Source organism: Papilio xuthus, unplaced genomic scaffold, assembly GCF_000836235.2.
Source record: "Papilio xuthus unplaced genomic scaffold, Pxut_1.1 DF826115.1, whole genome shotgun sequence".
Lineage (NCBI taxonomy): Eukaryota > Metazoa > Arthropoda > Insecta > Lepidoptera > Papilionidae > Papilio > Papilio xuthus.
This window is the reverse complement of record NW_013532534.1, coordinates 469,554-496,272: the sequence shown is the minus strand read 5'-3', so window position 1 is coordinate 496,272 and position 26,719 is coordinate 469,554. Positions and strand designations below refer to the sequence as shown.

Genomic DNA, 26,719 nt, shown 5'->3' with positions numbered 1-26,719 from the left:
TTAGTAATAAATATCAAAACATCTAATTGATTAACGTTTATTGGGAAAAAAACAAAATTTACAATTTTGGAACATCCGACCCACATTTGTGTGTCAATTTTATATACATTTATTACATTGCATTTATTACAAAAATTAATATACATTAAACAGCAAAAAGGCACAATTTAAAATCATTTTAATTTTAACATATATACTTATAATTATATGCTTTGGAATAATATGGATTATTTAGTATTTCTCATATCAAATGGAAGCCATTTTTGTTTATAAGAAGCGGCTTAATCTGGTTATTGTAGTGACCTTGTTGTGCGTCAAAATTATTTGCAGAACAAAGTTACTCTGATAAATACATGTTATTTAACAACACATATATGATTGAGGAAGTTCATAACAAGTGTATGGAAATTCATTATGAATACGACTATAAAATTAAAAAAAAAAAGTATAGAAGATATTGAAATATAACGAGAACTAGAGAACTCAGTATGTGAGATGTGTGGAAAAAGTAATACTGAATAATGGTATTGTTATTTTGGGTTTTCTTTGTAATAAAAGTGTATCGAAATTTGTATTTCTCGGTTGCACATAAATATATTTTTAGTTCTTTAACCGTTCTTCTGAGACCATCGTCACCGTATCTTTGAAAAAAATAGAGATAATTTTTTTGAATCGAGGATTGGTATCAGAAACTCACAATAAGTCTTGTTACAGTATTATTCAAATATCTTGTTTGCTCTGAACATCATACAATTCGCTGTGCAGAACATAATGTTAGATATAGCGGGGAGTAAAAGGATGGGGAAGGGAACTGTAAAACTCAAGATCAGCCAAGTTATTTGGAAATATCATCAGAATATAATTTGTTGTTTACGTTACCGAGTTTCCACTGCAGAAACACATAAAAGTATACAGTCATCCCTGATAGAGATAATGTAATCTACTTACCGTGGGTTCCTGAGACTAAAATCTGAGTTTAAAACCTTATCAGTTTGTCAAAAATAATGACAAGGATGATATGTTTCATGCAGATATTTTTGTCTCAGAAACCAACCGCTAGTGCATTATTTGAATTTTATCGGTTCAACTATTGTTTTAGGCACGTTTTAATAAAGGAATTTTAAATTTTTTGAAAACATAGGAATGATATCGTATTTATCGTTCGTTCGTGTGCACCGAATTAATAAAAAAATGGCAAACACGAATTCTAAAAGATAGCTAAACCTATTGCTAACTTTTAACATTATTGGCACTAAAATGAATATTTTTAAAGGAATTGTAAAAACAATTAAATGCAACAAAACTCATCCTAAATATGGTTCTTGATTGACTTCCTTTTGAAAATTATCGACAATTTAAAAACATTATTTTATCTTCGTAATAAGTGCACAATAATGAAATAAATAAAAACATGAATAAATAATAAATACAATAAAAAATATAGTAAAATAAATTCGTTTTCGGTGCACTATGAATGGCAAGTGAAGTGCGATTGGTGACAAATGTTTGCCAAACATTAGTCCAACCGTAAAGTGATGTGGTGATAAAATATGTTTAACAAATATACACAATCTACATATTGTAAGACGGGGGGTTGAGTGGCTCACATATGCACTACTTTGGGCGTGCTCTTCCCTCGTAACCAATTCAAAAGCACCGTCGATGTGCTCTGAGAGTCCCGAGCTGGAAACAAAACAAATATTATTAAAATTCTAGTAGTAAATTAAGTAAATTTGTCTGACATAAGGTAAGTAAGTAGTTTACATAGAGTGTGATGCGCCTGTGTTAGCTCTTCGAGTGCTTCAGGCGGCAGGTTGGCGACGTCACGGCGCAGCAGCCGCATCCCGAGCTGTCGTTGCTCGCTGTCCTGTCGCAGCGTCACGTCACGGCTGTGCTTCACGCTGCGCAGCTCCGACAACCTGAAGACAAACATCACTCTTTGAATACACCATTCACTAGCTATTCATCGCGACTTTATCAATGGAATAAAAAATAGCCAAGTCGGTCTAGACCGAAAAAAAAACGAACTTGCGAAGAGTCAAACATATTTTTTTTGTTTTATGGCACTCTACTTCATCATGGGTACGAAATATTTTTATATTACATGGACATATTGCATGAATTGTATAATTTGATTAGACATAATTAACTCACTTCGCTTGCAGTTTTGGTTTCTCTCCATCGTAGTCACTTATGCTACTACTTCGCGAAGTATGGGCTCGATGTGTTTCAACGATCCGTTGCTCCTTCTCAATAGTTAAAGTAGGTAACTCTGTAATGGAGTCTTGGCCGGGGCTCAGAGATACGCCTTCCGTCGCCTTAGACTTTGACTTCAAGTCCTCCAATGCTCGCAAGCTATCGGACAATCGCAACTGTAGCGTATCTCTCTCCTCCAGCAATTGAGTCAGCTCCATTGTCAATTCCTCGCAACGGACGTCTCTTTGATGCAACATATACAATGCTATATCCAATTCTGCTCTGGGAACGGCGTCCAATAAATCTTTGTTATACGGTCTAGCTATTTTATCACTCTCTTCGGTTTGTTTTGTGTCAGAAGCGAATGATACGTGTTTTTCAATTTTGCTACTCGACGATCGCATTATATCCTGCATGTTAGATATTTCATCTTTCAGTGATACTATTTCTAGCTCCTGATTTTCCAACGCCTCTTGCATCTCTGCGGATTTCGTCGCATGTTCTTGTAAAAGTAGATTCAAATCATGTACCTGTTTATTTAAGTTAGTACATTCTATTATCTTTGTATTTAAAGCTTCTGACAGACTATTTTTCTCGTCCTCTAACTGCTTTTGAATATCTTCATGTTGTTCTTTATTTTCGTGCATTTTTAATCTTATAACGGCCAATTCTGCTTCTTTTTCGTAAGACAAATCTTCTATTTTCTTTTCATATTCAATCAGATGCTTTCTAACATTCTCAAACTCTTCGTTGCGCTGTGATAGCGCAATAGTATAGTCGTGGGATTTTTGATGAATTTCAGTTTCTTTAATTTGTAATTGTCTTCCCAACTCTTGGATTTTTAATTCATATGTCGATCGTAGCTCAAGTAATTGTTGATTTAAATTATCATTAGTACTTTTCATGGCAGATATTTCTGCCTCTAGATTTTTGATTGCACTTTCAAATTCTATCGATTTGGCGTCGTTAACTTGCGTTAGTTCTTTGATAGTTTTTTCATATTCCTCTTGTTGAAGGAGCATCTTGTTTTCGAGAATCAATTTTTCGTCTTCGGTTTCTGACCGCAGCATATCCAATTGATGAATTACGTCTGCGTATTTATTTTGTAAACTAGTCAAGTGTTCACTTTTCTCTTGTAGCTTGCTTTGTAACGAGTTGAGTTGTTCCATGGCAATAAGATTATTAGTTTCATCTTGAGTAGACGATTGGACGTTATCGAGTAATTGCTCATATTTTGTTTCGGCTGCACTAAGTTCACTTCGAAGCTCGTGTTCGATTCTTTGGAATTCGTTTTCTCTTTGTGCCAGGTGTTGCTTCCATAACTCTGCTATTTCGTATCCACGTTGATCAACGGCACTGGATACAGATGACCGTAGCTCAGCAACCGTCGATAGCAATTGATCATTTTCGGTATTAAGATGTTTTATTTTTGAATTTAACTCCTCAATTTGTTTTTCATAATCTTGTATGCTTTGCTTTAATTCCAAATTTTCATTTTCTAGATGTGCTAATTTTTCTTTGGCGTGTTCTAAATTATTGCTCATTTCATTACATTTTACTTCCATAAAACTCATTTTTTCAGACATTGCAAAAGCTTCTGATGCATTTTTAATGTTCGATGTTTCTTCTGTTTTTAACAACAACTCATATTTTAAACTTTCAATTTCAGATTTCAAGGAATTTATTGTTTCGTCAGCTTCTGTCTTTAATTTAGTGATTGCAGAAAGTTCTTCATCCAAAGTAGATATTTTAGTAATAAATTCATGCGTTTTTATTTCGTACTGATTTTGATTTTCTTCATTTAGTTTAGATAATTCTTCATATTTAGTTAAGATGCTGTTGTAAGATTCTTCATATTCTTTTACTTTGCTATCAAGATTAGTGATATCACTTCTTAGAGCCGTGATGCAATCATCGTCGCTTAATATTTGTCTTTGAAGACTATCACAATTTTCACATACACTGTGTGCTTGGATTTTCTCTTGTAATCGTTTTAATTCATTCGAAAATTCATCACGTTGATCTGTTAACTTCTTATTAACATCATTAAGTTCGTCAATAAGTGATTGCAGTTCCTCATTTTCTTGTTCAAGTTTCATTATTTCTTCGCTAATAGGTTTACTTTTCCGCGAAGTAGGAATTTCTGGTGCAGGTGATTCCTGTGACTCTGTAGTCCATTGCAGTGACGATATTTTATCATTTGCTTGATTGCATTTGAATTTCCACAGTTCAATTTCTGTATCTAATTTTTCTTTCATTTCCGTCAAACGATCATTAGCATCTTTGAATATCTCATTTTGCTTCCTCAACGCTTCTTTTTCGCGTTTTTCTCTTTCCAATTCCGTATTCAGATCTTGTAACTGTTTTTCCAAAACTTCTATGTTACTCGACAGTTCACTTTCGATTGCAGTATCAAGAATAGATTTATCTGACAGCTGTTTCGATATTTTAAGTTCGTTTGACAATAATTCACTTTTAGCTTTTAGTTCTTTTGAGATTTTAAGAACTTTTGATAACTTAACATTAGTGTTATCTAATTCACCTTTCAATCTTTCATTTTCTTTTCTGAGTTTCTCGATTTGTTCATTTAAGTAAGTGTACCCTGCTGAAACATCTTCTGTCTCATCACCTTCAAATCCCCAACCTTCTTGAGAACAGAACGGATCTTCCGAAATCATATCAGAATCTTTTTTATAACAATCATAAGATTTTTTAGCTACTATAACTGGCTCTTCCACCTCTTTATGAGACCCTGCGCCACCTGAATGTGAAGATTGCACCAAAGTACTTTCAGTTACTTTTTTGGGCGGCCCTACTTCAGCAACAAAGGACTCAGGTACAATTTGCGACTCGAGTGCTGTTAAATCAACACCACGTTGATCATTTAACTGTTCAAATGTCGAGGAGATAGTCATGCCTTCTGTTTTTGGTATAGTCATTTCAAAAACGACTTTACTTTTGTCCGTTAATTGTTTTATTTGATCATCTTTTTGTAGCAACAACATTTGCAATTGTTCATTATTTTCTTTAATCGACTTAAGCTCTGTAGACATTAATTCTATTTCCTTTTCTGATCTGGCTAAATTTGATGATAATTCTGCTATTCTACCTTCTAATTCATTATCTTTTGCCACCTTGTTTGCTTGCAATGTCTTAATATTATTTTCGAGATCTACAATTTGTTGGTTTTTATTATTAACAACAGCATTTAATTTATTTATTTCGCTAATGTACTGCTCTGTATAGTCAACTGCAGAGGATTTCTTTTCGTTGCTTTTTTCTAGCAAGTTTTGATTTACGGCCGAAATTTCTTGTAAATTAAGGTTCAGATTAACATTAGTGTCTTTGTATTCTTGTAATTTTCTTTCTAATTGAGTAACATGCTCACTAAGCCTTTCATGATTTTCACTCAATACTTTCTTTTCTTTAATAGCGTTTTCGATTTGTGTATTGAACTCTGATTCTAATTCTTCAATATCCACTTTCTTTTGCGCTAATATTGTTTGGTATTCATTTGTTATATGTTTAAGATTAGCTTCAAGTTCGTAAACTTTACTTTGATAAACCACAAGTTCAGACTCTGCTGCTTCCGCATTTGCGGCTTTAGTTTGCATTAATGTATAGTTATTTTGCAAATCTAAATAGGCATTCTTGAGACGCAACACTTCTTCATTTAGATGTTGTACTTTATGCTGCAATTCTCTGTTTTCATTTTCTATCACATGAAGCTGCTTTTCAACGACTCTATCATGGTCGATGAGAACCGCCAATCGGTTAACTAATTCGTCCTCCTGGTGTGTATAATCGGTATAAGCCTTTTGTTTTTCTTGTAATTGGTTATCCAATTGGTCGGCTTTCCGTTCTAAAGAATGTCTTCTGCTTTCCATAGTAGATATGCTTTCTTCTAAGCGGTAAATACGATTTTTATATTTCTCAATTTCTGTTTGCAAACTTTCTATGTACAAATTGCACTCTTGAACTTTAGCATCATGACCAAATTGAATTTGGGTAATGTGTTCTTTTTGTGATTCTACTTGGATAGATAGTTCGTTTATAAGAGTCTGTTTCTGGATTAGATCTGTTTCTAGAGATGTTATTTTTGTACTAAGATTACTGCTATTTTTCAGTTCAATTTCATATTCAACTAATTTATTATTTAAAGCTGAAATTTGACTTTTTAGGTTGTCGTTGTCATCTCGTGCACACATCAATTCTTTATTTAATGCGTCTAATGATGTATGTAATTTTGATATTTCTTCAATTGCATTTACATGATTTTTATGTAATGTTTCATTTTCTATTTGTATTTGGTCAACATTCCTGGATTTTTGTTCAAGCAATAATTTTTCATTTTGTAGATTATCGTACTCTTTTTCCATGTCCCTTATTTTATCTTGTAACTGTCGTATAATTTCAACTTTTGAAAGCAATTCTTGTACTTGTAAATTTTTATCTTCCAGTTGTTTTCGCTTATCGTTGTAATCGAGTTCTAAGTCATTATACGACGATGTTTTTCTTTTTAGAGTAATAGCTAATTTCTTAAGTTTATCCAACAATTCTTTGTTCTTGTTTTCTAAAATTGTCTGGCGCTCATTGTAATTTTCTTTGTCATGGGAAACCACGTTTATTTTTTGCTTTAATTCATTGCATTGTTTTTTCAATTCTTCAGTTTCATTGACTTTTTGAGACACTTCATTTCTTAGTTTTTCATTTTCTATAGATTCTTTCCTAAGTTGCAGTTTTATTTCATGTATTTCCTCGTCGCGTTCCTTTGCTTGCAACATAATAGACGATAGCTCTCCATCGTGTTTCTGTTGTTGCGTTTGCAAATCTTTAATAGCTGCTTGTTTTTCCGTTAAAGCCTCTTGCAGATTCTTTAATTCTAACTCCAAATCGTTAGCCTTCACCTCTAGTCCACTTTTAACAGACAACAACTGCACTTTTTCGTCTTCTAAAACTCTCAGTTTTTCTTCACATTCTGCGAGTTTCTTCTGATAAATCATTATATCTTTGTTCAGCGATTTAACTAATTCTGCGTTTTGATCTTTAGCCTTCTCCTCTTCGAGTAAATCAACAGTAGATTTCAATTTTTGTGATACATCATTTAATTTTGTAATTTGGTTAATATATTCTGCAATTTCTTTATCCTTTTGCTGTAAAGAGTTTCCATAATTAAACATTTGCTTCTCATATTCCACTAACAGATTCTCCAATTCATTTATTCTGGTGTCACGTGCATTGATGGCCATAGAATATTCTTGGTGGATCTTCTGTATTTCTTGCTGTAATACATCATGCGCTTGCTTATATTGTTGCTCAGATTCGACATCCTTCTGTGCCGTTTCTATTTCTCGTTTCAACTGAGAATTCTCCTCTGTCAAATGTTTTACTTTGCTGTCGAGTGCTGTAATATTTTGCATTAGTTCTTTTTGTTTATCTTGTTGTTCTTCTAGTGATAATATTTTCATTTGACAATCAGCAATTTCAGCTTCCCGCTCTTTGATAGTTCCCTTCAGTTTAAGAATATCTTTTGTTAACTGCTTAACAGATTTTGATCTATTATTACTTTTGTCACCGACCGATTTGTCATCATGTGATGCTTCCGCGCTTACTCCTTCTGTTGATTCTTCCATGATTGCTGGTTTTACAATTTCTACGCTCTCCTTCATAATTTCAATTCTTTCGCGTTTAAGCACTTCGATTTGATTATTTAATTCTTCATTTAAAAGTTGAAGAGTATTTTTTTCTTCACTTAAAACATCAATATTCTGAGTCAAATTTTCACTCTGTGTTTTTAGTTCTTTAATTCTTTCTTGCAAGTCTTCGTTTTCAGTATACACTTTGTTCATTTTCTCCATCACTTCGTGTTTTTCCTGAGTAAATAATTCAACTTTATCTCTTAATTCTGCACTTTGTTTTATTAGCTCCGTAATATTTTCATCGCCTTCTCCTGGCTCATTCATTTTAAATTCTGAGTTAGTATCGTCTTGTTTAGCTGCCATTGTTCTGTTATATTCCTCAAGTTCTAATTTCTCTTGCGTCGTTAATGATTCTACCATTTCAATGGACTCCGCAGAACTAACTTTTTCAGCGCTCAATTTTTCAAATTTATCCGTTAATTCCATATTTTCTTGCATATAGGTTTCTAATTTTTGAATTAAATTTTCCTTTTCTTCTTCTAACGCTTTGATTGTTTTTGTTGATTGTTCTTTATCTAATTTTAGATTTTCTATTACCAGGTCTAATTCCTTTTTAGATGCTATCAATTCATCAATTTGTTCTTCCATTTGTACTGACTTTATTTCGGAACAAACATGATCATTTTGCAGTTGAGCCATATCTGCTACTTTATCTTCCATTTCATCGTTCTTTTGTTGCAATACATGTAGTTCTGAAACACATCAAAGTTATTTGATAAATTAGCAAATTTTAAGAAGGACCGAATTACTTAAAAACTATAAATTCATAGTAGCAACTGTACCTTGAACTAGTTCGAATTTTTGTGTTTCCAATAAAGTAATGGATTTAAGCCTTGATTCCGCCAAAGTTTCCATTTCTACCAATTTCTTGTAAATGTCTGAATCAGTCACTGAAATATAAGATTGATATTAAAAAGACCATCTCAATGTTCTTAAGAAAATTCTTAAATAAAAACAGTTTTTGTACAGTAAAAGATGTAAATGATTACATTATAAAGTAAATTGGCTGAAAGAGTACTTACATCTACCACTATCATAGTCAACGAGATGAAGCTGCAGATTTCCTTTTTCTTCTTCCAACTCTGCTACCTTTTGTGATAATTGATGCAATTCTTCATTGAGTTTTACAATTTCAGCATTCGCATCTGACACTTTACTAAAGCTATCAATAGTTTTTTGTAATTGTTTCAACTTTATTTTATAGCTTGATTTGACTTTTATCATATTTTTATTTGCCACATCTATCTCTTCATTGAGTTGATCAATTTGATGCTGTGCTGTTTCCAACTTTTCGTTTAAAGATTGTATATCTTCAGGTATATTTTCAATAACTTCTGCTTGTTGCGTTTCTTGGGTTTGAGAAGTAACTATGGATTCTATTGGATCGGTACAAACAGCAATGTCAACTTTATTAGTATCACATTTAGATATTTCAATTTGTGTCTGTAAGTTGTTGATAATATTTTCTTTTTCACTATTTTCCAACTTTAACTTAGATATGATATCATCTTTTTGTGTCAATAAATATTCTTTTTCCAAAATATCTTTATTCAGAGATTGCACTATGTCTTGTTTAGCTATATCACTTTTGGTTTTTGATTTTTCTGTCTCTTGTGAACGGTCAGTTGATAAACCTCGCCAGGGAGATTTACTTTTGGAAGCAGCACTTCTTCCTTTTCTGCTAGGATGAGGACTAGTGGGAGTTCTTTTTCCCTGAGCAGTTGACGTTGCTTTTTGATCTACATTCAAAGACGTAAGTTGATTTTCTAAATCTTTATTGGTCTGCCTCATTTGGCAATTTATCTGTTCTAATAATTCAAGTTTTTTCGTCAACTCTTCCATATTAGATATTTCCAGAGTACCTTTTTCTTCAGTAAACTCTTTGTCTTCACTCTGCAATGCCCCAGAAGATGATTCAACACTTTTTTGAGTAATAGTTTCAATTTGCTCTTGTAATTTAAGTATTTCTTGTTTCTTTAATTCTAATTCTTCAGCTAATTTTGAATGAGCAATACTGATCTCAAACCGTGAATTTTCTAATATTGAGTTGGCCTCCTCTAGACTTTTTATCTTTTCTTCTTTTTCACCAATTTGGTCAAGTAATCTTTGCTTTTCGTCTTTCCATTCAGTTTCCATTGCTATGAAATTTGATTGCATTTTTGTCATCTGTTGCCGAGTATCTTCTAGTAAATCTAGAGTATCTTTTTCTAAAATAATAAAGAAAAAAATTTATAAAAGATAACATAGATAAGTAATAAAATTGTTAATAAGAAACAAAAGAAAATATACGACACCTTACCTTTTTTACTTAAACTGTCAGATATCAAAGTGGTTGCTTTATTTTTAGCTTCAATTATTTGGTCCTTTTCATTTATTTTTTCTTGTAAATCTAAAATTGTAGTCTCAAGGGCTTTAATTTTGACTTGCATAACACTTAAAGCATTTTCTTTTTCTTTAATAGTGTTCATTAATTTTGAAACATCAGAGTTATCAGCACTCTGAAATTTAAGATATATTTATTGAACATTATTATTATTTATAGTTCTATATATTATTAATTATAGTCCGATCACACAAGCATATAGAATTAAATTTAAATATAAAAGCATCATATTTTTTTAACATAGCATAATAAACCATCTCACATTAAAACCTTAAAATAAATTAACATGTTGACGGACAATTGCGGCTATAGCCATCAAAGCGAAATTCACAATGTGGCATGACTGCTATAGCCGTCCAAAACGAAACGGTCGTTTTTAGACACTACGGCTATAGCAGCACAAATGTGCACTTACTGGCGTATACGTAGAAGCATAGTGTCGTGTTTTGAAAACATCTTTTTAGGTTGAAGTTCAAATTTCACCTGTTATATATTGTCCTATCACTTAGTGTATAGAGTCCGCTGGCGCCATGACGGTTATAGCCGCAACCTAATTAAAGGTACTAAATTAATCAAAATTAAGTTTATTTAAGCAGAAAGAGTAAAACTATACTTCTAACATTCTAAAAATCACAAAAACATATAGTGTCAATTTTCGAACTTCGCTTGTTCCTACTGTCCGTCAATGTGTTAACATTGTACAATGTATTTCTATAATAAAAAAAAATTAAACTAATACCATGGTGGTATCAAACATTTACCTTCTTCACTTCTTGCACAACTGTAGTATCTGATGAATCTCTTTTCACTGACATAGATTTCCTCATAGGTCTTTTACTAATTTCTTTATATTGCTTTATCCTTTCCATTAATAGCTCCTTTTGCTTCAAAGTGTTTGCTAAACTTTCACTTATACCAGGAACTGCAACATTGTCATTGTGCTAAAGGTAAAATCTTTCTTACTACTGAGCCCTCCAACAAAGAGTTACATCTTTTATCTCAAATAAGATGTAACTCTTTTAATTGGAAAGGTTCACGGCATTTCAAATAAAGTAACTTATTGCATCAATAATAAATGTAAGAACATATATATATATATATATATATATATATTTTTTAAATCAACTCACTATTCAAGGCATCCTGTACAGATAAAGTAGTTGAAGTATCTGTAGCAACAGAATAACCAGTCCTTTCACTCATGGTGGATGCCATTTCTGACGCAGTGTCTGTAACATCATCCTCTGGAAATAAACAATAATCAGTGATCTGCTCTTGGACAAAAAGTAAGATGAATTGATATTAAGCCCAGGAGTTTATATAAAATCGGTAATCCTTTTTTGAAATTATTCTTATTTTAGTTGGCATAGAATAAGCACATTATAGTTTAAAAAAAAATAGAAATTACCAAATGGCCTTCCTAATAGTTCTGCTGTGGCTTTTCTCTGTTCTTTAATGCGCTTGGATACAAGTGCGGCATTCTCTAAACACTTCTGTGCTCTCTCCACTTTATTCTGTCGTTCAGATGATGTTGAATGCTACAAGGAAAAAATATTATTATACATATTGCCTGGTATAAATTATACCAGTACAGTAAGACGGTGGTCTGACATGGATTATCATGGCACACTGGCACCAATTAATGTTAACAATATGCGTTTACATAGTCATCATTACTAACGTGACGAAATGCTTAAGACGTTTGTCAAGCGTCTTTTATCCAGCAAATATAATGTTAAAGTATACAAAAGCCCTTATTTACCTTAACATTTCTAACGCTGCTCACAACACTGGACACATCACTTGTTACTGCTAAATTGGTATCAAAGGATTCCACTTGATCCTTTTCAGGACGATTATCGACGTTTTTATTATCAGACATGTTTTTTGATTGGTTGCGCACATTAAAACGTTGCTTATTTTATTCACTGATTATTATAATTTATAGGAATTCGAATACACAATACACTAAGTTAAAAAATCAAGAGGTCTTAAATCGTAAACAAAATATTTTGCCACCACGGGATTCACTTTTTACTTGCCATTGCCATTTTTTTTATCCACGTCAACGTCATCACAGATTAATAACATGTAACACAGAATAAATCAATTTGGTGACTTTCCAAAAAAAAAAATAAAAAAAATGTAATAATGTAGAATAGATTTTTTATAATAATGTTTGATTAATTGTAACAATCACTAGAAATTTACACAAAAAATACGGTTTTTGTACGTTTTGAACAATAATGAAATATTCTTAACATTGAAATACAGATAAACTATAACTTTAAAAAATTAAGTATGCGTTGACAGATTTTGAGTTTTGACAGACAGAATTGGCATGAACTGCAATCAGATTTATTTAGATTTATTCCACAAATCGTAAAATTTGGAATTCTATGTTGTTTACTATTAAATAGTTAAATGGCATCATCTCGTATCCAGGTAAAAGTCATATAGGAATAACCGTATGAAGAAAAATTACATCATCATAATGTTGATTCTTGTTGTTACGACCTTATCTTGTTGATTTATTTTTAAGGCAACTGTGCGTCAGCTATCCAATACATTTAAGAAGAAAAGTAGATTTGACATTGGCATAGCATCGGAATTACCACCAGCATATAAAAAGTTTTGGCGTGAATGGAAAGTTCTAAAGCCTGCAGCAGTGCACTTCATCCCTCAAGAGAGTAAATGGAAACGTGATGAATTGACTGGTGAAACTCTGCCTGTGCAAAATGTGCCTATACCCCTGAAACATCCCGCTGAGATTCACGAGGGCATTTGGGGAGGAGAAGCTGTCATTAAAGGCTAGTGATTGTTTCAGATTTAAGGTTATGTTAGCTACTGTTAAGAGAGACAAAATAATAGCTTAGCAACCAATTCTGATTTTTGATATGTACTGTTCACATAAATAATTTTACATGTAGTATTTTTCTTGTATGTATTATTTTTACTGTTAACAAATTTTGAAACTTAACCAATAACAATTTGATTTTGATGGATATAGTATAGACACATATAGGAAATCTTTAGATTAACATATGTTATTCATATCCTAAAGTTTTGATGTTTTCGGAGATATTAAATACCATTTTAAATACTTTTAGGTTTTCAAAAGCGCAGTGATCAAAGACGTAGAGTGCCCCACTATTGGGTGCCAGTGCTGAAGAGAACTGTAGTCCGCTCTGAAGTATTGAACACTCATCTTTCTGTTACTGTAACTGACAGAACTATTAATTTAATTAATGACCATTATGGATTTGATCATTATTTGCTCAAGACTCCAGCCTGCGATCTTGTGTCAATGCTTGCATTGAAACTTAAGAAGCAAATTCTAATAGAGTTAATGAATGGATGCCCAAGATATGCCAATAACCCACAGAAACAAAAGGAAATATATAATGAATATAAGACCTACTTGTCTTCGGTAAGAAATATTATATATTGACATCCAGCATTTAAATTTGTTTGTGATTTTTACTAAATAAATTCAAAGAATCAATAAATTGAACTTGATCATTAATAATTTTGTATTTACATAGCATATTTTACTTTATATTTGCAGTATACACCTGAAGAGATAGAGTGGTATGGATTGACCTGGTATGAGGCACTATCTAAAGTAGCAAAGCAAAAAGAAGCCCAAAACAAACCTGTTCCTTTAAAAAATATATATCGAAAGAAGTTAGTTGAGAAATTAAAAGAGGCAGAAAGTGAAGATAAAAATGATGCCACTGAAGAAATTTCGTAAGTTATATTGATCTTAAATATTATATACCATTTTAATTTGTTTTATTCTAGGTATGCCAGCAAAGAGGTTTCCATGATATGAAGTTTTTGGGTGGTAAAACCATGCAAAATCTAAATGTTGGGTCTAAAACATGTATGTCTGATAAAATTGTTTATTATAGTGTTTTTGTTACATTTCAACTCTTGCACCTCCATGTGGCAGGTTTTACCATCGCAATTAGATCATTTACTTTGAAAGGATAAGGGTTCGTCCATTAATCACATAGGCCCGAAAGTAAGGAGGACTTCCAAAATAAAGAAGAGAAAGACTAAAATAATGCATCATATGTTTTTGAATTCTAACTTATGCCATAAGTTTAATAAGCAAATTAGTAATATTGTCAAAAATTTTAATACTATTTTGCATAAAAAAATTATAAGTGTTTTTAAGTTTGATCAGTCATAGTCTTAAACCTCACTCCATATCACCAGAGGGGAAGTGGCGTCTGTAGTGTATGCATAAACATAGTGTTGTTTGTCTCGAGCGTACACGCCATAAGTACATGCCGGAGAGAGGGGACGTCAGTCGATGTCAGATCTTTGAGCCGGCAAGACCTGTCGGTACGCGAACGAGCCAATGCTACAGTGTCAAAAAGTTGAAAGTAATCACATGAATAATGGACATCCCTTAACACATTTATATTTGTCTAGAATGTACAAATTACTATTAAATGAATCATGTAGTAATTCATCACCATTTTCTAATCATTAGTAATTTAATATTTAAATGAGATGCATTCTCTACAATACTTAAATCAAATATTTTTTTTATTTTCAGGACAACTACATCATGGCTGTCAAAAATGAATCCATTTGGTAAAAAAGATGAAGCTTAGAATTATTCGTAGCTATTTGTGTTGTTAGATGTTTCAAATAATATTGTGTTATAGAAAAATGTAATAAAAATCTAGATAGCCGAGTTCAATGGTGTATTTATTTTTATTGACATTTAGTGATTCTGTCAATAAAGGCAAATAGAAAGACCAGATGTATTTTATTTTTATTTTTTTAGCGTAACCACCAGAATAAAAGTGTAAGGATGTAATTTGTTTTGCTAATAAGGAATTTAGTAATATTAAAAAATACTTATTTTAAAAATACATTTTTTACTTTAGAAAAAAAAACTTAGCTTGAAATAAAACAAACAGACCATTTAATAAAAATATATTGCATAATAGAAAAAAATATAATGATTGGAAACATTTCAAATAAACTTGTCTTAAATACACAATCTTTTTATACTATTGCTAGGAAATAATAGTTTTAAAATATACAGTTACATTTTTTTTTCAGAAAAAACAACCAAAGGTGTTAAATAAATATGCATAATCATAATACTTGATATTTTGGCATAAAACTGGTCTTATCTTTCCGAAGAAAAAGGTTAACATGACCTAGCTCATACAAGTAATATGACAATTTTAGAAATAATACTCAAGCGTTTAATACTTTTGTTGGCTTCCCACCTTTTTCGTATTTATCAAAAAAAAAATATATATAGCTCAAGTGTTTAATAATTTTCTTTATTATTATAGAAAATAACTGTTTTTACTATATTACTTAATTAAGTTCAACATTAGTATAATAATAAACATATCATGTTAGTTCAAATGTCATTTTCTACTTATTAAAAACCCTAAATTGTTAATAAAATATTCTGCATGAGAGTGAGATATATGAGCTCCACATGAGGTGATGCATCCGAGATAGCTATCGATCTTTATCTTTTGTCAGAAACCAACCAAACTACAGGATTGTCGGCCGCCATCTTGTTTTAAGAATAAGGCAAAGGTACTTTACCTGTTCAGCCACCGTGAACAATTTTTTTTAATTTTTTTAAGTCATGTTTTTTTTGGTATTGAATCGGTGTAATTGTCAGTGTTCATGTGATGGTGCACTCTATGGGTGAGTCGTGCGGCATGGTGTCTGCGAGCAGGGCGGCGACTGCGCGCGCGAGGTAGGTCATGGTGCCGTAGCTGCCGCTGGGCGCGCTGTCGTACAGGTGCTGGCAGACACCCGCCGCGCCGCCGCACACCACCGCACCCCCCGCACCTCCCACACCTCCCGCCTTCGCGCAACACAGAGTCGCGTCTCCGTTGCATCGCATCTGTTCACACACAACTCTAGCTGTGCTTCATTACTATAAACCACCCCGACTGATACATTCTCGGTCGGTTATTACTAATACTAAATCTATACTAAGGAGGACCATTAAATGAGTCCGAGTTGTTAATGATATACTTGATATAGTAGAACAGTAATTGTGAGATAAGGTAAACAATTTACTAGTCTTAAATTTTGTCACATTTCGAGTAGTAAGAAAAAATGCAAAATTTGATTTTTAACCGACTTCAAAAAGGAGGAGGTTCTCAATTCGTCTGTATATTTTTTTAATTGGTATTTTTTTAATCTGATTTTCATAATTATTTTTTTGACTTCACTAGTCAATATACCTGATCCTCCAAGAATATCTGATTGGCCTTGTGCACCAAATGTTCGACAGTGATCATCCCACCCAAGTGGCTGACTGCTTTGTACTCGACCACCAATGTCAACACCATCAGAGCCTCCACCACCAGCTGCCGATACTCCGGCTGTGGGATAGAGTTCAGGACGGTTTCCACAGCGAGAGCGAATTTCAACTCTCCTGACGTCATCTCTTGTGTCAAATTGGGTTGCAGCACTCTACCCTGGATGACCAGCCCTTGGCACTGCAATGAAAAGAATTTCGATATTTATAGAGTTAGATATAATTACGCTCACTTTTATTATAAAGTTTAAGAATTAGTCAGTGTTATTAAAAAAAAAGCTCTTGGTTTACCCTTTCTAAAACCCCCCAAACGCGGGGGTAGAAGTTCCTAGGCACGCGGTTCAGTGCACCGTCGAGACGTCGTCGACGCAACCACTGACCTTGACGATCCTGCTCCACCATGGGCGCTACAGAAATAAATACTATTGGCACACCATTCATTGCAGCAAACAAACTGACTCAACAATGATTCAGATATATCTTACTAATATTATAAATACTAATGTTTAGATGGATGGATGGAGAATAGTCTGGAAGAACACATAGACTATTAACTTTTTTTCAATTCCGAGCGGACGGAGTCGCGGGCGACAGCAATTCAATTATAAAAGGGAAAATTGAAATTTTTCTTAATTTGAATCGTGAATTGTAAGAAATTCCAACGTCATATGCAAAACCTGTTCCTAGAAGAGATACCTAGTGGCATCTATCAAATATATTTTGATGTAAACAAAGATATTGTTTTAAAACTTACCGTCATCAATTCCGCCTTGTAAGGACTGTCCTTCCAATACTATTTGTGACTTCTTTCCGTATCGATTCGATTTGTTACTTACAATAGAGAAGTTTCCGCGTCCTACTGAAATAAATATATTATTAGCAGTTTTATCTCGTTGAAAAGCTACAGGGATGTCATTCAAGTGTATTGTAAATTAGTAGGAGACATGATTTGGACTTAAATATACGCATTACACATATGAAATATTTACTTATATAGTATATATAGTTATACATTATGTTATTTACAATCTGTCTTATGATTTATATTATAATATACATCTTACTAATATTATAAATGCGAATGATTAGATGAATGGATATCTCTAGAACGGCTCAACGAATCATGACGAAATTTGGTATGCATATAGAAAATAGTCTGGAAAAATCCATAGGCTACTTATTAAGTTTCTTTTTAATTCCGCGCGGAAGGAGTCGCGGGCGACAGCTAGTATTATATAGTGTAGTTCTTAATGAATCTTTTACTTTACAATATTTTTTTATAATATGTGAATATGTTTAAAAACTACATGGGAAAGAAATATGCGATCTCAATTCGCATGCTTAGAGGAAGAAATGCTGCAAATAAAAAGGGACATGCGAAGGGATGATGAATTGTAAATCAACTTCTATCGACAAATGGCGCTTGACACAAACATAAGCGAAAGACAAACACGTGGGATTGTAACTCGCCTTTATCCTTATTGATTTTCTCTTTTATAACAAAGAGGGAGTTTGCTGCAAATAAAATATCACTTCTTAGCATGAAGAACCAATCAACATAATATTCCTATAAGATTTTTACATAATATCTGACATAATCCGACAGTTTTTTCAAGTATCAATGGAGTTCGTATAACTTGTAACAATAAACATTTTATATAAAAAATTCTCGTGTCACAATTTTCGTTCCCATACTCCTGTGAAACGGCTTGACCGATTCTCATGAAATTTTGTGAGCATATTGAGTAGGTCTGAGAATCGGCCGACATCTATTTGTAATCCCGCGCGGACGGAGTCGCGGGCGACAGCTAGTAGTTATATAAACTTATGCATATTTTTTGAAATGGAAACTTTCTCGATAACTACTTACCACTGTTAATAGCAAACTCCTTTCCACTGAGGATGTGGTACAATAGATTCTTCATTTCGAAAGGAGATAAGTTGAGCAAATGCTCGGAAGCTTCCTCGCCGTCACACGACAACGTTCGCGACAACTCCGTCGCCATTACCTACAAAATAACTAACCTCGTAACATGATCTACGACTCGTCTACGTCAGACTTAGGTTAGGTTAGGTTTACTGTTTATTTTATTTCCCTACCATAGTCTTAGGATCTGTTTTTATTCTAACATTACGTGGGATTTTGTCCGAAATGATAAATGAAAAATATTTTTAGGTTTATGGAATTTATTTAATTTCTGTTGTAAGAAAAAAATTAAATTACCGAGATTATGTGACATCTTATGTGATTGTGTGTTACCTTTTTTCTGAATAACAAAATAATGTACAAAAGTAGATAAACCACTTCACGTTTTTACTATTATATATGCGAGCTGGATGGCTGGATGTTTAATAGAAGGCATCTCCAGAACGGCTGCATGAATCTCGTTGAAATTTGGCCTAGACATATAACATACTTTGAAGGAATACATGGCCTACTAATTATGTTTGCACGGACGGAGTAGTCAGCGATAACTAGTTCTCTATAAAAAAAGAGATGTTATATTTTTTGTTGTTGTTTAGTCAGTGGAAACTCTAGATGAGACATTACCTGTATGATAAGTCCGACACGCAGTCGCAGCATCTCGAGGAAGAGTTGTGGTTCTGTACGTATGAACATCGCGAGGTACACCAACAACTCCTGAGTCAACATGGCCGTGCTCTCGTCGTCTCCGTACGCCTATATTACGTTTATATTTTATAACTAAAAATAAGCCCTATCACAACCACATAAGGTCGATTATCAAATGAATATAAATATGATTGTGAAGTTAACCTTTGCTAATAAAAGTTGATTTCAAATAAATTAACTTATATTAGACAAAGTAAAGGTTTGAAAATATTATATTTAGTTATAGTGATGTGGTTTACGTACCAAGGAATATGTCATAGAAAATACCTAAAGGATTGAATTTTAGTGCAATAATGTAATAATATTTTGAATTATAATTTATAAATTGAAAAACTACATATAATATTACCTTTTTATTTTCACTGTCATGTTTTTCTCTTCGAAATGACTGCATGAAACAAATATAATGATGAATGAAGTGAACTCATATGTATAGTGAAATTGATTGTGTAAATGTAATACGCCGACAGCGCCATCTATTTGTGATTAGTAAAAAATAGTGCCATCTGTTGTTACGAAAATGAAACTTACAGTTTTTGTTTGCATTTTTAATTATTTCTTCGATTCCACTCTGACTGGGTACTTATCTTACTAATACTAGAAATATAAATATTAAAAATGCGCACATTTGGATGTATGAATGGATGGATGTTTGTTAAAAAGGTATCTTCGGAACGTCTGCATGGATGTCGCTGAAATTTGGCATAGATGTACAACACGGTCTGGAAGAAGACATGGAACGACAGCTAGTATAAAATTTCTTACCAAATGTATAAGCTGACGTAATTCATTCTCCGGCAAGGGCGCGGTGATGGTATGCTCGTTGTTGGGCGGCATGCCGACAGTGATCTGCTTCTGTCGCACCAGCAGGTCTGTGACGGCCTTGGCGAGGTCCTCGACGCGCTTGCCGAGCATTCCCGCGGTGTGCCGCACCAGCCCCCACAGCTTCTGCGTGCACGCCTTCTCGTACAGAGCCTTCAGAAGTTCCTTCACTGTTACAGGCTTACCGTTTTCTAGCATACCTGGAAAGGGATTTTTTTTTTTCACCTATTTGCGTATTAATACATTTTGACTAACTCTATGTAAATTTCTGTCTGTCTGTCCGCAAGGCGGTCTTTGTTCCGGACAATCTTCGAAATGTTTGGGCCGATTTTGACGGTCTGATAGAGAGCAGGAAGATAGCCTGTACACAGGAAACATTAAAGGCTACATTTTTAATTCTGCGTCGAAGAAGTTGTAGGCTGCCGCTTATACAGTAAATATAAATGCACTAGCGACTCGACCCAAAAGTAGACATTTGTTTTAAAAAAATTAAACTTGAAATTAGCCTATTTTACGAATTTTTTGTTAGAATTTTTTGATTACCTGTGTTAAAGTCGAGGCCCTGTGAATCAACGAGATACTGCAGGATATCTCCTTGTTCATCCAAGCTCTCAGTCTCCCTCAGCATGGCGATCAACTCGTCAGTCTCCTGCTCCGCGTACACAACGTTTTGAGACTCAGATATTGTTCTGTTACGAACTACTGAACATATATTTTTATTTAATGCACCTGAAAAACAATGGTTTTTATTTTTTTATAATCAAAACTAGGTTTAGCCCGCGACTCCGTCCGCGTGGAATAAAATAAAAACATAATTAATTGCTTATGTGTTCTTCCAGAATATGTTCTATATGTATGCCAAATTTCATCGACATCCGTTCACCCGTTCTGGAGATACCTTTAAACATCCATCCATCAAAACATCGCATTTATAATATTAGTAAAAAATAAAATATTAAATTTACCTTCATCCTTGGGTGGCGAAGGAGTTTGTTCTTTGGTCACTTCGATAGTTGGAGGCACTACACCCAAACTAGTAGTCGATGTTCCTCTGAAAGATTTTAGTCAAGATTATATGAAATAGCAGTTGAATTTTTCAAATCGGTTAAATAGTTTCCCAGGCTATTCAATCCAAACATACACACAAATCTTTCATCTTTATAGTAGTGTCAGGAAAAAAATCCGACACTGTGCCGGTGTACTGGCGCAACATAGCCTTACTAAACTATCAACGTTTATATCCCCTCACTAATCAATCTGACAGTTGACTTGGTAACGAATGCGCGCCATTCGCGCCAAAAGATTCTAATTAATAATGTCTAAAATTAGCATGTTGTTAACATTATAACATGTTTTTTTACACGTGTACCTGTAGAAAAGAGGAATATGTGATCATTTCTAAAGGTAAAAATTATGTTTTCGTTATATACTTATGATGACTATATACCAATTTTTGGATACTGCATCTAGAAGATTATGTATAATAGAACTTACTTAGTAATAGCTCGCCTTTTAGCGTCCTCGGGCGAAGGACTGCGGCCCAATATCGGGTCGACTTCCAGCCAAGACGGTTTCCTTTCCAGGTGAGGGCCCACATATTCCCCTTCCATGCCTAAGGTTTCCGCTGAAAAAATAAAAGATAAGTATGAAAAAGTAACTGTCAAAAAAAATATGTGGCTTTAGATTGAAACTTTTAAGCAGCCGTAGTCACTTCACGTTTTTTTTTGTTTCTTGGTGGATACTTACTATCCACCTTCTTTCTTTCCTCTGACTCTGGGTCAGAGACCTTTTTTGCTTTGTAAACTTTATTTACATACATTTATAATTTTTGCTGCTTACAATCTGCAGTCACTTCACATTAGCTCTAATCGTTTAGTATCTTTATATATATAATACGCACAGTGTTGAAATATTACGTATCTATACTAATATTATAAAGAGGAAAGATTTATATGTTTACTAGCTGTCGCCCGCGACTCCGTCCGCTAGTTTGTATAAAAAATAAAATTTTTGGGGTGGACTACCCTTAACATTTAGGGGGATGAAAAATAGATGTTGGCCGATTCTCATACCTACTCAATATGCTTACAAAATTTCATGAGAATCGGTCAAGCCGTTTCCGAGGAGTATGAGAACGAAAATTGTGACACGAGAATTTTATAAAGATGTGTAACAAGTAAACTAAAAAACTACTTAACTAATTACAAAAAATCTATTGCTATCACAGAGTGAGGTAAGCATCATTTTTGTTTTTTTTTTTTTATTATTATTAGTTAACCTATATATTTAAATGCATAGTTCAGTTAGTACTTACAGTCGACATTAATAGAGCGTGTCTTCTTGATCGCGCCCCTGACGGACATGCGCCGGCGCAGGGCCTTCGTGTTGCGCGCGCCGACAGGACGCGACAGGAAGCTGATCTTGTTACTGAACGACTTCAGCAAGTGTTCCTCTAGGTAACTTTGCACTTGAGGATTTAGTTCTGAAAAATTATTACATTGTCTACCTACTTTTGTATACGATACAACTTAGTTTCCTATAATTTATTGTAAATTTAGGGTGCTAGAATACCAGCCCCCCTTTTTTTGCTATCGGGAAAGGGGGGGGGGGGATTTTCGTAAGATACTTAGCCTTCTAGGTGGATGACAGGGCTATGTGGGGTTTGACGCACTAAAAACTGTGGTGAACCTCGTGTGCAATATAAGATAAATTTGGGATCTCCAAAGATCGCAACGTAACCCTCAGCAGAATACCAGCCCCTGCTTATTTTTTAGAAAGTCAAATATGTATGGAATTGACTGTAACTTTCGGTATTTTATATGTTTATTATTTTGATAACATTTGAACATTTAAATAAAGATTTTGACTTTGTCTATAGGTTTAAAATTGTAATATATTTATACATAGTACATATGAATGTTTAAAACTTACTATCAGGATATCCATCCTCTTGACTGCCCAAGAAGCTCAGATTAGTTATAGCCGATGTGCTCAAGAATTCACCAAGATTACCCAATGTTACTCTAGTGCCATTAATGTAGCCTGATTTCAATTTTTTCATAGTTGTGATCATTGCCATCGGTATTTTGCCTTGATCTGAAAATTTTTTGACTGTTTTAATCTGCTTTTTTTTAAAATAATAATTTAAAAGCATTAAAAGCAGGAAACTAATGGTTAGTACAAAATTCTATTTTGTGTTAAAAGTTATTGACTTAACAAAAAATTAAAAATTATAATTATTATGTATCCTAGTTTTATAAATTGCAAAGCATAAGGGGTTTTTTTTATTTATTATTTATTTACACTATTTTTCATACAATATTTATGTTTGACAATCTAAAATACGTAATGAATAGCATTTCAATCTAAATAATGCGCATCTACAATTTTTAGTAACATAAGTTTAGTAGATTATTTTTTTAATAATTTTTAATTAAAAAAAAAAGATATTTATATTTTATTTGGCACGTTTTCCGGAATATTTAAAGGCCAAAAATTATAGAATAAAATATTTTAAAAGCAACTAATTAGAAATTAATGTTATAAGTAATTGCATTTGACCACCGTTTGAAGAGATGTTATTAGTATAGCAAAGTATAGATAATAATAGTTGATGGTTATTTTTTTTTGTCTACACATTTACCTAACAAATACTGTGTGGCCAGCAAGGTGATGGTCGGCCGGCCGAGCATTTGCTTCCAGCTCATGCCGAGAAAGGCGACGTTGGCTGTGAACGTGCTGGCGAGTAGCGCCGGGTCGCGCGACATGTAGTACTCCTCGTAGTCGAAGTTCTACACATGCGACATCCCGCCATTTTATGACGTAACACAACACACAAAACATAGACAGTAATATTTTTTATCTGTAGCCCTTCTGACAGATTAGTTCGCAACTGAATAACAAACTGGGTTATTTACTATATACGTTACAATTTACGATACATACATTACTACGACTACTATTAATATTGTTTATTTTCCAGGCTTTTAGTACTGCTTATACATTCCAAAAAAACATGCTATGTATTATTTTTATATCTACACATTAAATTGGATGGGATAAAACAGCAAGCTATTAAAATATGCCATATATACATAATAAAATAGTACCTAAGTGCATTTGATTCAAAGTCAAGACAACAAGCGGTCGCCCGAGAAGGTTTTGCCAAGAAGACTTCAAGAAATTAATTTCCGCTTTGAGAGTATCGACCATCAGCTCATAGTCAGAAGCAATGTAGAAACGCTTCATATCAGAATACTAGCAAATAAAATAAAATAATTAAGTGCTTACAAGATACGAGCTATTTCATAGCAAAATACATGCACAAAAACATTTCAAAAGTATAAATAGTGCTAGAATAAATATTCATTTAAGAAAAAAAAAAACTTTAATAATATAAACTTTAATAATAATAGTTAGGCGAATTAGATATCTTTCGTCTCAATACAATTTTAGTTCGTATTTTAAATGAAAAAACTAACATACCTGAGGAGTAAATGCAAAGATACGATCATTCAAAGAGTACAACTTGCTAGTACTGAGTATGCCAACATCACGTGACTTTCGTCCCGACAAGCCCAACTTTTTGTTACGCCCTGAAATTTATGATAATGACTATAAACTTATAAAGCTAGATTCAGTTTTGTTTTGCTTTAAACAAGAAAAAAATGTTTTTTTTTTTAGTTTAATATTGCGATTTAAAGTTGTGCAAATATTTCAAAGTGCATACAAACCCAAGTATGTGTACAGGTGACTCAAAACTCTAGCGGGTTGAACTTCAATTGGTGCCACTTCATTTATAGTCTGAACATGTAAGTCATATTCTAACAATTTGTCTCTAATCTCATTGTCTTCTGCTAAAATAACAATTTGAACAACCACATCTGGCTTCTTTTCTGAACATAATCTTCTGTTCAATGGATCCAGTTCACCAACAGCTAGAAAACCCTAAAAAACATATAATACATAACAATATTTTATGGCTTACCATTTAGCATCTATGTTTTAGCTACAATTTATAATTATGTCAACATTTCCTTAATCATTTTGTTTTAATTATGGTAAAGGACATAACATTTAATTGGAAAATCTTCATTGTTATTGAGTTGACTCAATTGTGTTAAAGAAAACTAACAACTCATTTTCACAGAGTATTTAACATACTCACCTCTTGCAATAATTTTCCGAGAATATACAGTGACTGTGCCCATATAAATGGACATCTACCAAGAGGTATTCTTTCCTGACTTCCAGGATCACACTGCTCAGCATCTGCCTTGTCTACGGGCACAGAATAAAGTTCCGGAACAAGTTTCATTCCATCGTCTTTCCTTATCATTATCTTTTCCAACTTTTGCATATATTCTACAACATTATTTTTATCTCCTTGAAAACAGTAATCAAGTATAAGGTAACAAAAGAATAGCGGCCATTCGCATTCTATGTTCTCAAACATTCTTAACTCCCATGGCTCATAGTAAAGCCTATTTGGATCTTCTCTTGGTGTTTTGTGACCATCTCTTAAAAATCTTTTACATCCATATTTCCCTTGGAGTTTTGTTACAATAGTATCTCTTGTTTTAGCTATTAGTTGGGGATCATCTACTGCAAATGCTGGATAGCTTATAATGGACAGAAGCCCTGAATCTAATTCTTTACTATTTGACTCTCTCGGCAGCATAGATTGTAATACAGCTTGACATTTCTGTGCTTCATCAGCCAGAACATGTATAACACTTGAGGGACCACCCCGGGCACCAAACAGATCAAGTTCATTCATAGCTTCGAGAGCTGCTTTTGCCATACCAATAGAACTGGCATTCAATTCAGGTAAGCCATGATTAGTTTTATCACCTCGCTCCCAAATACCATAATCTGGTGTACAGTATGCTGACTCAATGTAAAAAACTAAATTTTGAATAAAGGCAACTTCATCAAGAGAGAAAACAATCTGTAACCCAGATGCAGTCATCTGAGCCAGAATGAGAAGGTATAATGAAATTGCATCAATTTGCAAGTGTCCCCACTCATTGTCTTTGACCACTATACGGCCAGTTATTGATGAATACTTGGCATGCAGTGAATCCATTGGATGTTGAGTACTTTTAAATTTTTCAACTTTATCTTTTTGTTGCATCATTGCCATCAGCAGACCTAATGACATGAATACATAAAATAAGAAGTTATAAAAAGAATGCTTGGATGAAAGAATGGAATTTATTCATAAAGTTAATAACAAATCTTGTTTATCTTACCTCTCATTAGTTTTACACAACTTTGTTCCAATTCATATGTTTTTGCACGATCTTCATCTTGATCGGCAATTTTCTTGAAGGCCATCGATAACCCCCAAACCGCTAATATACAATAAAGGTTGTCCCTAATCCACGCATGATCATTGTGAGGACTTGCAGGAAATAATCCTGTTACTGGCTGCTGATGATCTAAAATTAACTTGTGCACAAGTCTTTGATAGTAATCCAAACGGACACCTGAATTGCTGCGGGTTCTCATCGTTTTTTATTTATATGCGCAGTTCTTCAATAGCTATTGAACTATTTAAACAGCAAACACATTTTTGCAAAACAGTGAATTCTGGCCAAACAAATCTATTTTATAGAATATGTCATTTGAAAGTCGTAGAAAGTCGAGATTGTCATTTTTTG

The 26,719-nt window shown here is 33.4% G+C and overlaps 3 protein-coding genes across 10 annotated transcripts; 1 reads left to right on the top strand and 2 right to left on the bottom strand.

Moving 5' to 3' along the window:
* Positions 1-69: 69 nt before the first annotated feature.
* LOC106123377 (protein lava lamp) lies at positions 70-12,354 on the bottom strand. The gene is made up of 10 exons (XM_013319637.1): positions 12,041-12,354; positions 11,687-11,816; positions 11,409-11,522; positions 11,040-11,200; positions 10,195-10,393; positions 8,918-10,102; positions 8,678-8,785; positions 2,155-8,587; positions 1,765-1,919; positions 70-1,683 (listed from the first exon to the last, which is right to left on the bottom strand). Exons 1-10 carry the CDS (start codon positions 12,158-12,160, stop codon positions 1,604-1,606), a joined length of 8,685 nt encoding a protein of 2,894 aa, XP_013175091.1. The 5' UTR covers positions 12,161-12,354; the 3' UTR covers positions 70-1,603.
* A 240-nt stretch (positions 12,355-12,594) lies between these two features.
* On the top strand, positions 12,595-15,026 carry mRpL28 (mitochondrial ribosomal protein L28). Of its 2 annotated transcripts, none has more exons than XM_013319512.1 (5): positions 12,595-12,723; positions 12,821-13,088; positions 13,389-13,708; positions 13,847-13,965; positions 14,083-14,184. In XM_013319512.1, the coding sequence occupies exons 1-5, from the start codon at positions 12,703-12,705 to the stop codon at positions 14,111-14,113; spliced, it is 759 nt and encodes a 252-aa protein (XP_013174966.1). In that variant the 5' UTR covers positions 12,595-12,702; the 3' UTR covers positions 14,114-14,184.
* Positions 15,027-15,343: 317 nt separating this feature from the next.
* LOC106123465 (probable phosphorylase b kinase regulatory subunit alpha) lies at positions 15,344-26,714 on the bottom strand. 7 transcript variants are annotated; one of them, XM_013319807.1, is made up of 19 exons: positions 26,309-26,714; positions 25,222-26,207; positions 24,788-25,001; positions 24,540-24,649; positions 24,164-24,311; positions 22,986-23,150; positions 22,369-22,536; positions 21,549-21,678; positions 21,020-21,105; positions 20,598-20,783; positions 19,998-20,254; positions 19,582-19,620; positions 19,152-19,280; positions 18,471-18,609; positions 18,071-18,115; positions 17,355-17,456; positions 16,892-17,007; positions 16,524-16,781; positions 15,344-16,177 (listed from the first exon to the last, which is right to left on the bottom strand). In XM_013319807.1, the coding sequence occupies exons 1-19, from the start codon at positions 26,565-26,567 to the stop codon at positions 15,953-15,955; spliced, it is 3,762 nt and encodes a 1,253-aa protein (XP_013175261.1). In that variant the 5' UTR covers positions 26,568-26,714; the 3' UTR covers positions 15,344-15,952. The 7 variants fall into 7 exon arrangements, with proteins under 7 accessions (XP_013175261.1, XP_013175262.1, XP_013175264.1 ...); XM_013319808.1 differs by lacking the exon at positions 24,164-24,311 and adding an exon at positions 23,698-23,845; XM_013319810.1 differs by lacking the exon at positions 18,071-18,115 and having other exon boundaries at positions 17,355-17,459.
* Between the last annotated feature and the right edge of the window lie 5 nt (positions 26,715-26,719).

Bases quoted from the DNA above. Each gene is read 5' to 3' on its own strand.
- LOC106123377 (XM_013319637.1), bottom strand. From the start codon at position 12,160: ATGTCTGATAATAAAAACGTCGATAATCGTCCTGAAAAGGATCAAGTG. The intron at 11,817-12,040 runs GTAAATAAGGGC...TTTTCCTTGTAG, and splicing joins GCAGCGTTAGAAATGTTAAG to CATTCAACATCATCTGAACG. The intron at 10,394-11,039 runs GTAAATGTTTGA...CTTAAATTTCAG, and splicing joins TTGTGCAAGAAGTGAAGAAG to AGTGCTGATAACTCTGATGT.
- mRpL28 (XM_013319512.1), top strand. From the start codon at position 12,703: ATGGCATCATCTCGTATCCAG. The intron at 12,724-12,820 runs GTAAAAGTCATA...TTTATTTTTAAG, and splicing joins TGGCATCATCTCGTATCCAG to GCAACTGTGCGTCAGCTATC. The intron at 13,966-14,082 runs GTTAGTTGAGAA...GTTTTATTCTAG, and splicing joins AAAAATATATATCGAAAGAA to GTATGCCAGCAAAGAGGTTT.
- LOC106123465 (XM_013319807.1), bottom strand. From the start codon at position 26,567: ATGAGAACCCGCAGCAATTCAGGTGTCCGTTTGGATTACTATCAAAGA. The intron at 24,312-24,539 runs GTATGTTAGTTT...TTTATTTGCTAG, and splicing joins TCTTTGCATTTACTCCTCAG to TATTCTGATATGAAGCGTTT. The intron at 16,178-16,523 runs GTATATTGACTA...GTGTGTGAACAG, and splicing joins AGATATTCTTGGAGGATCAG to ATGCGATGCAACGGAGACGC.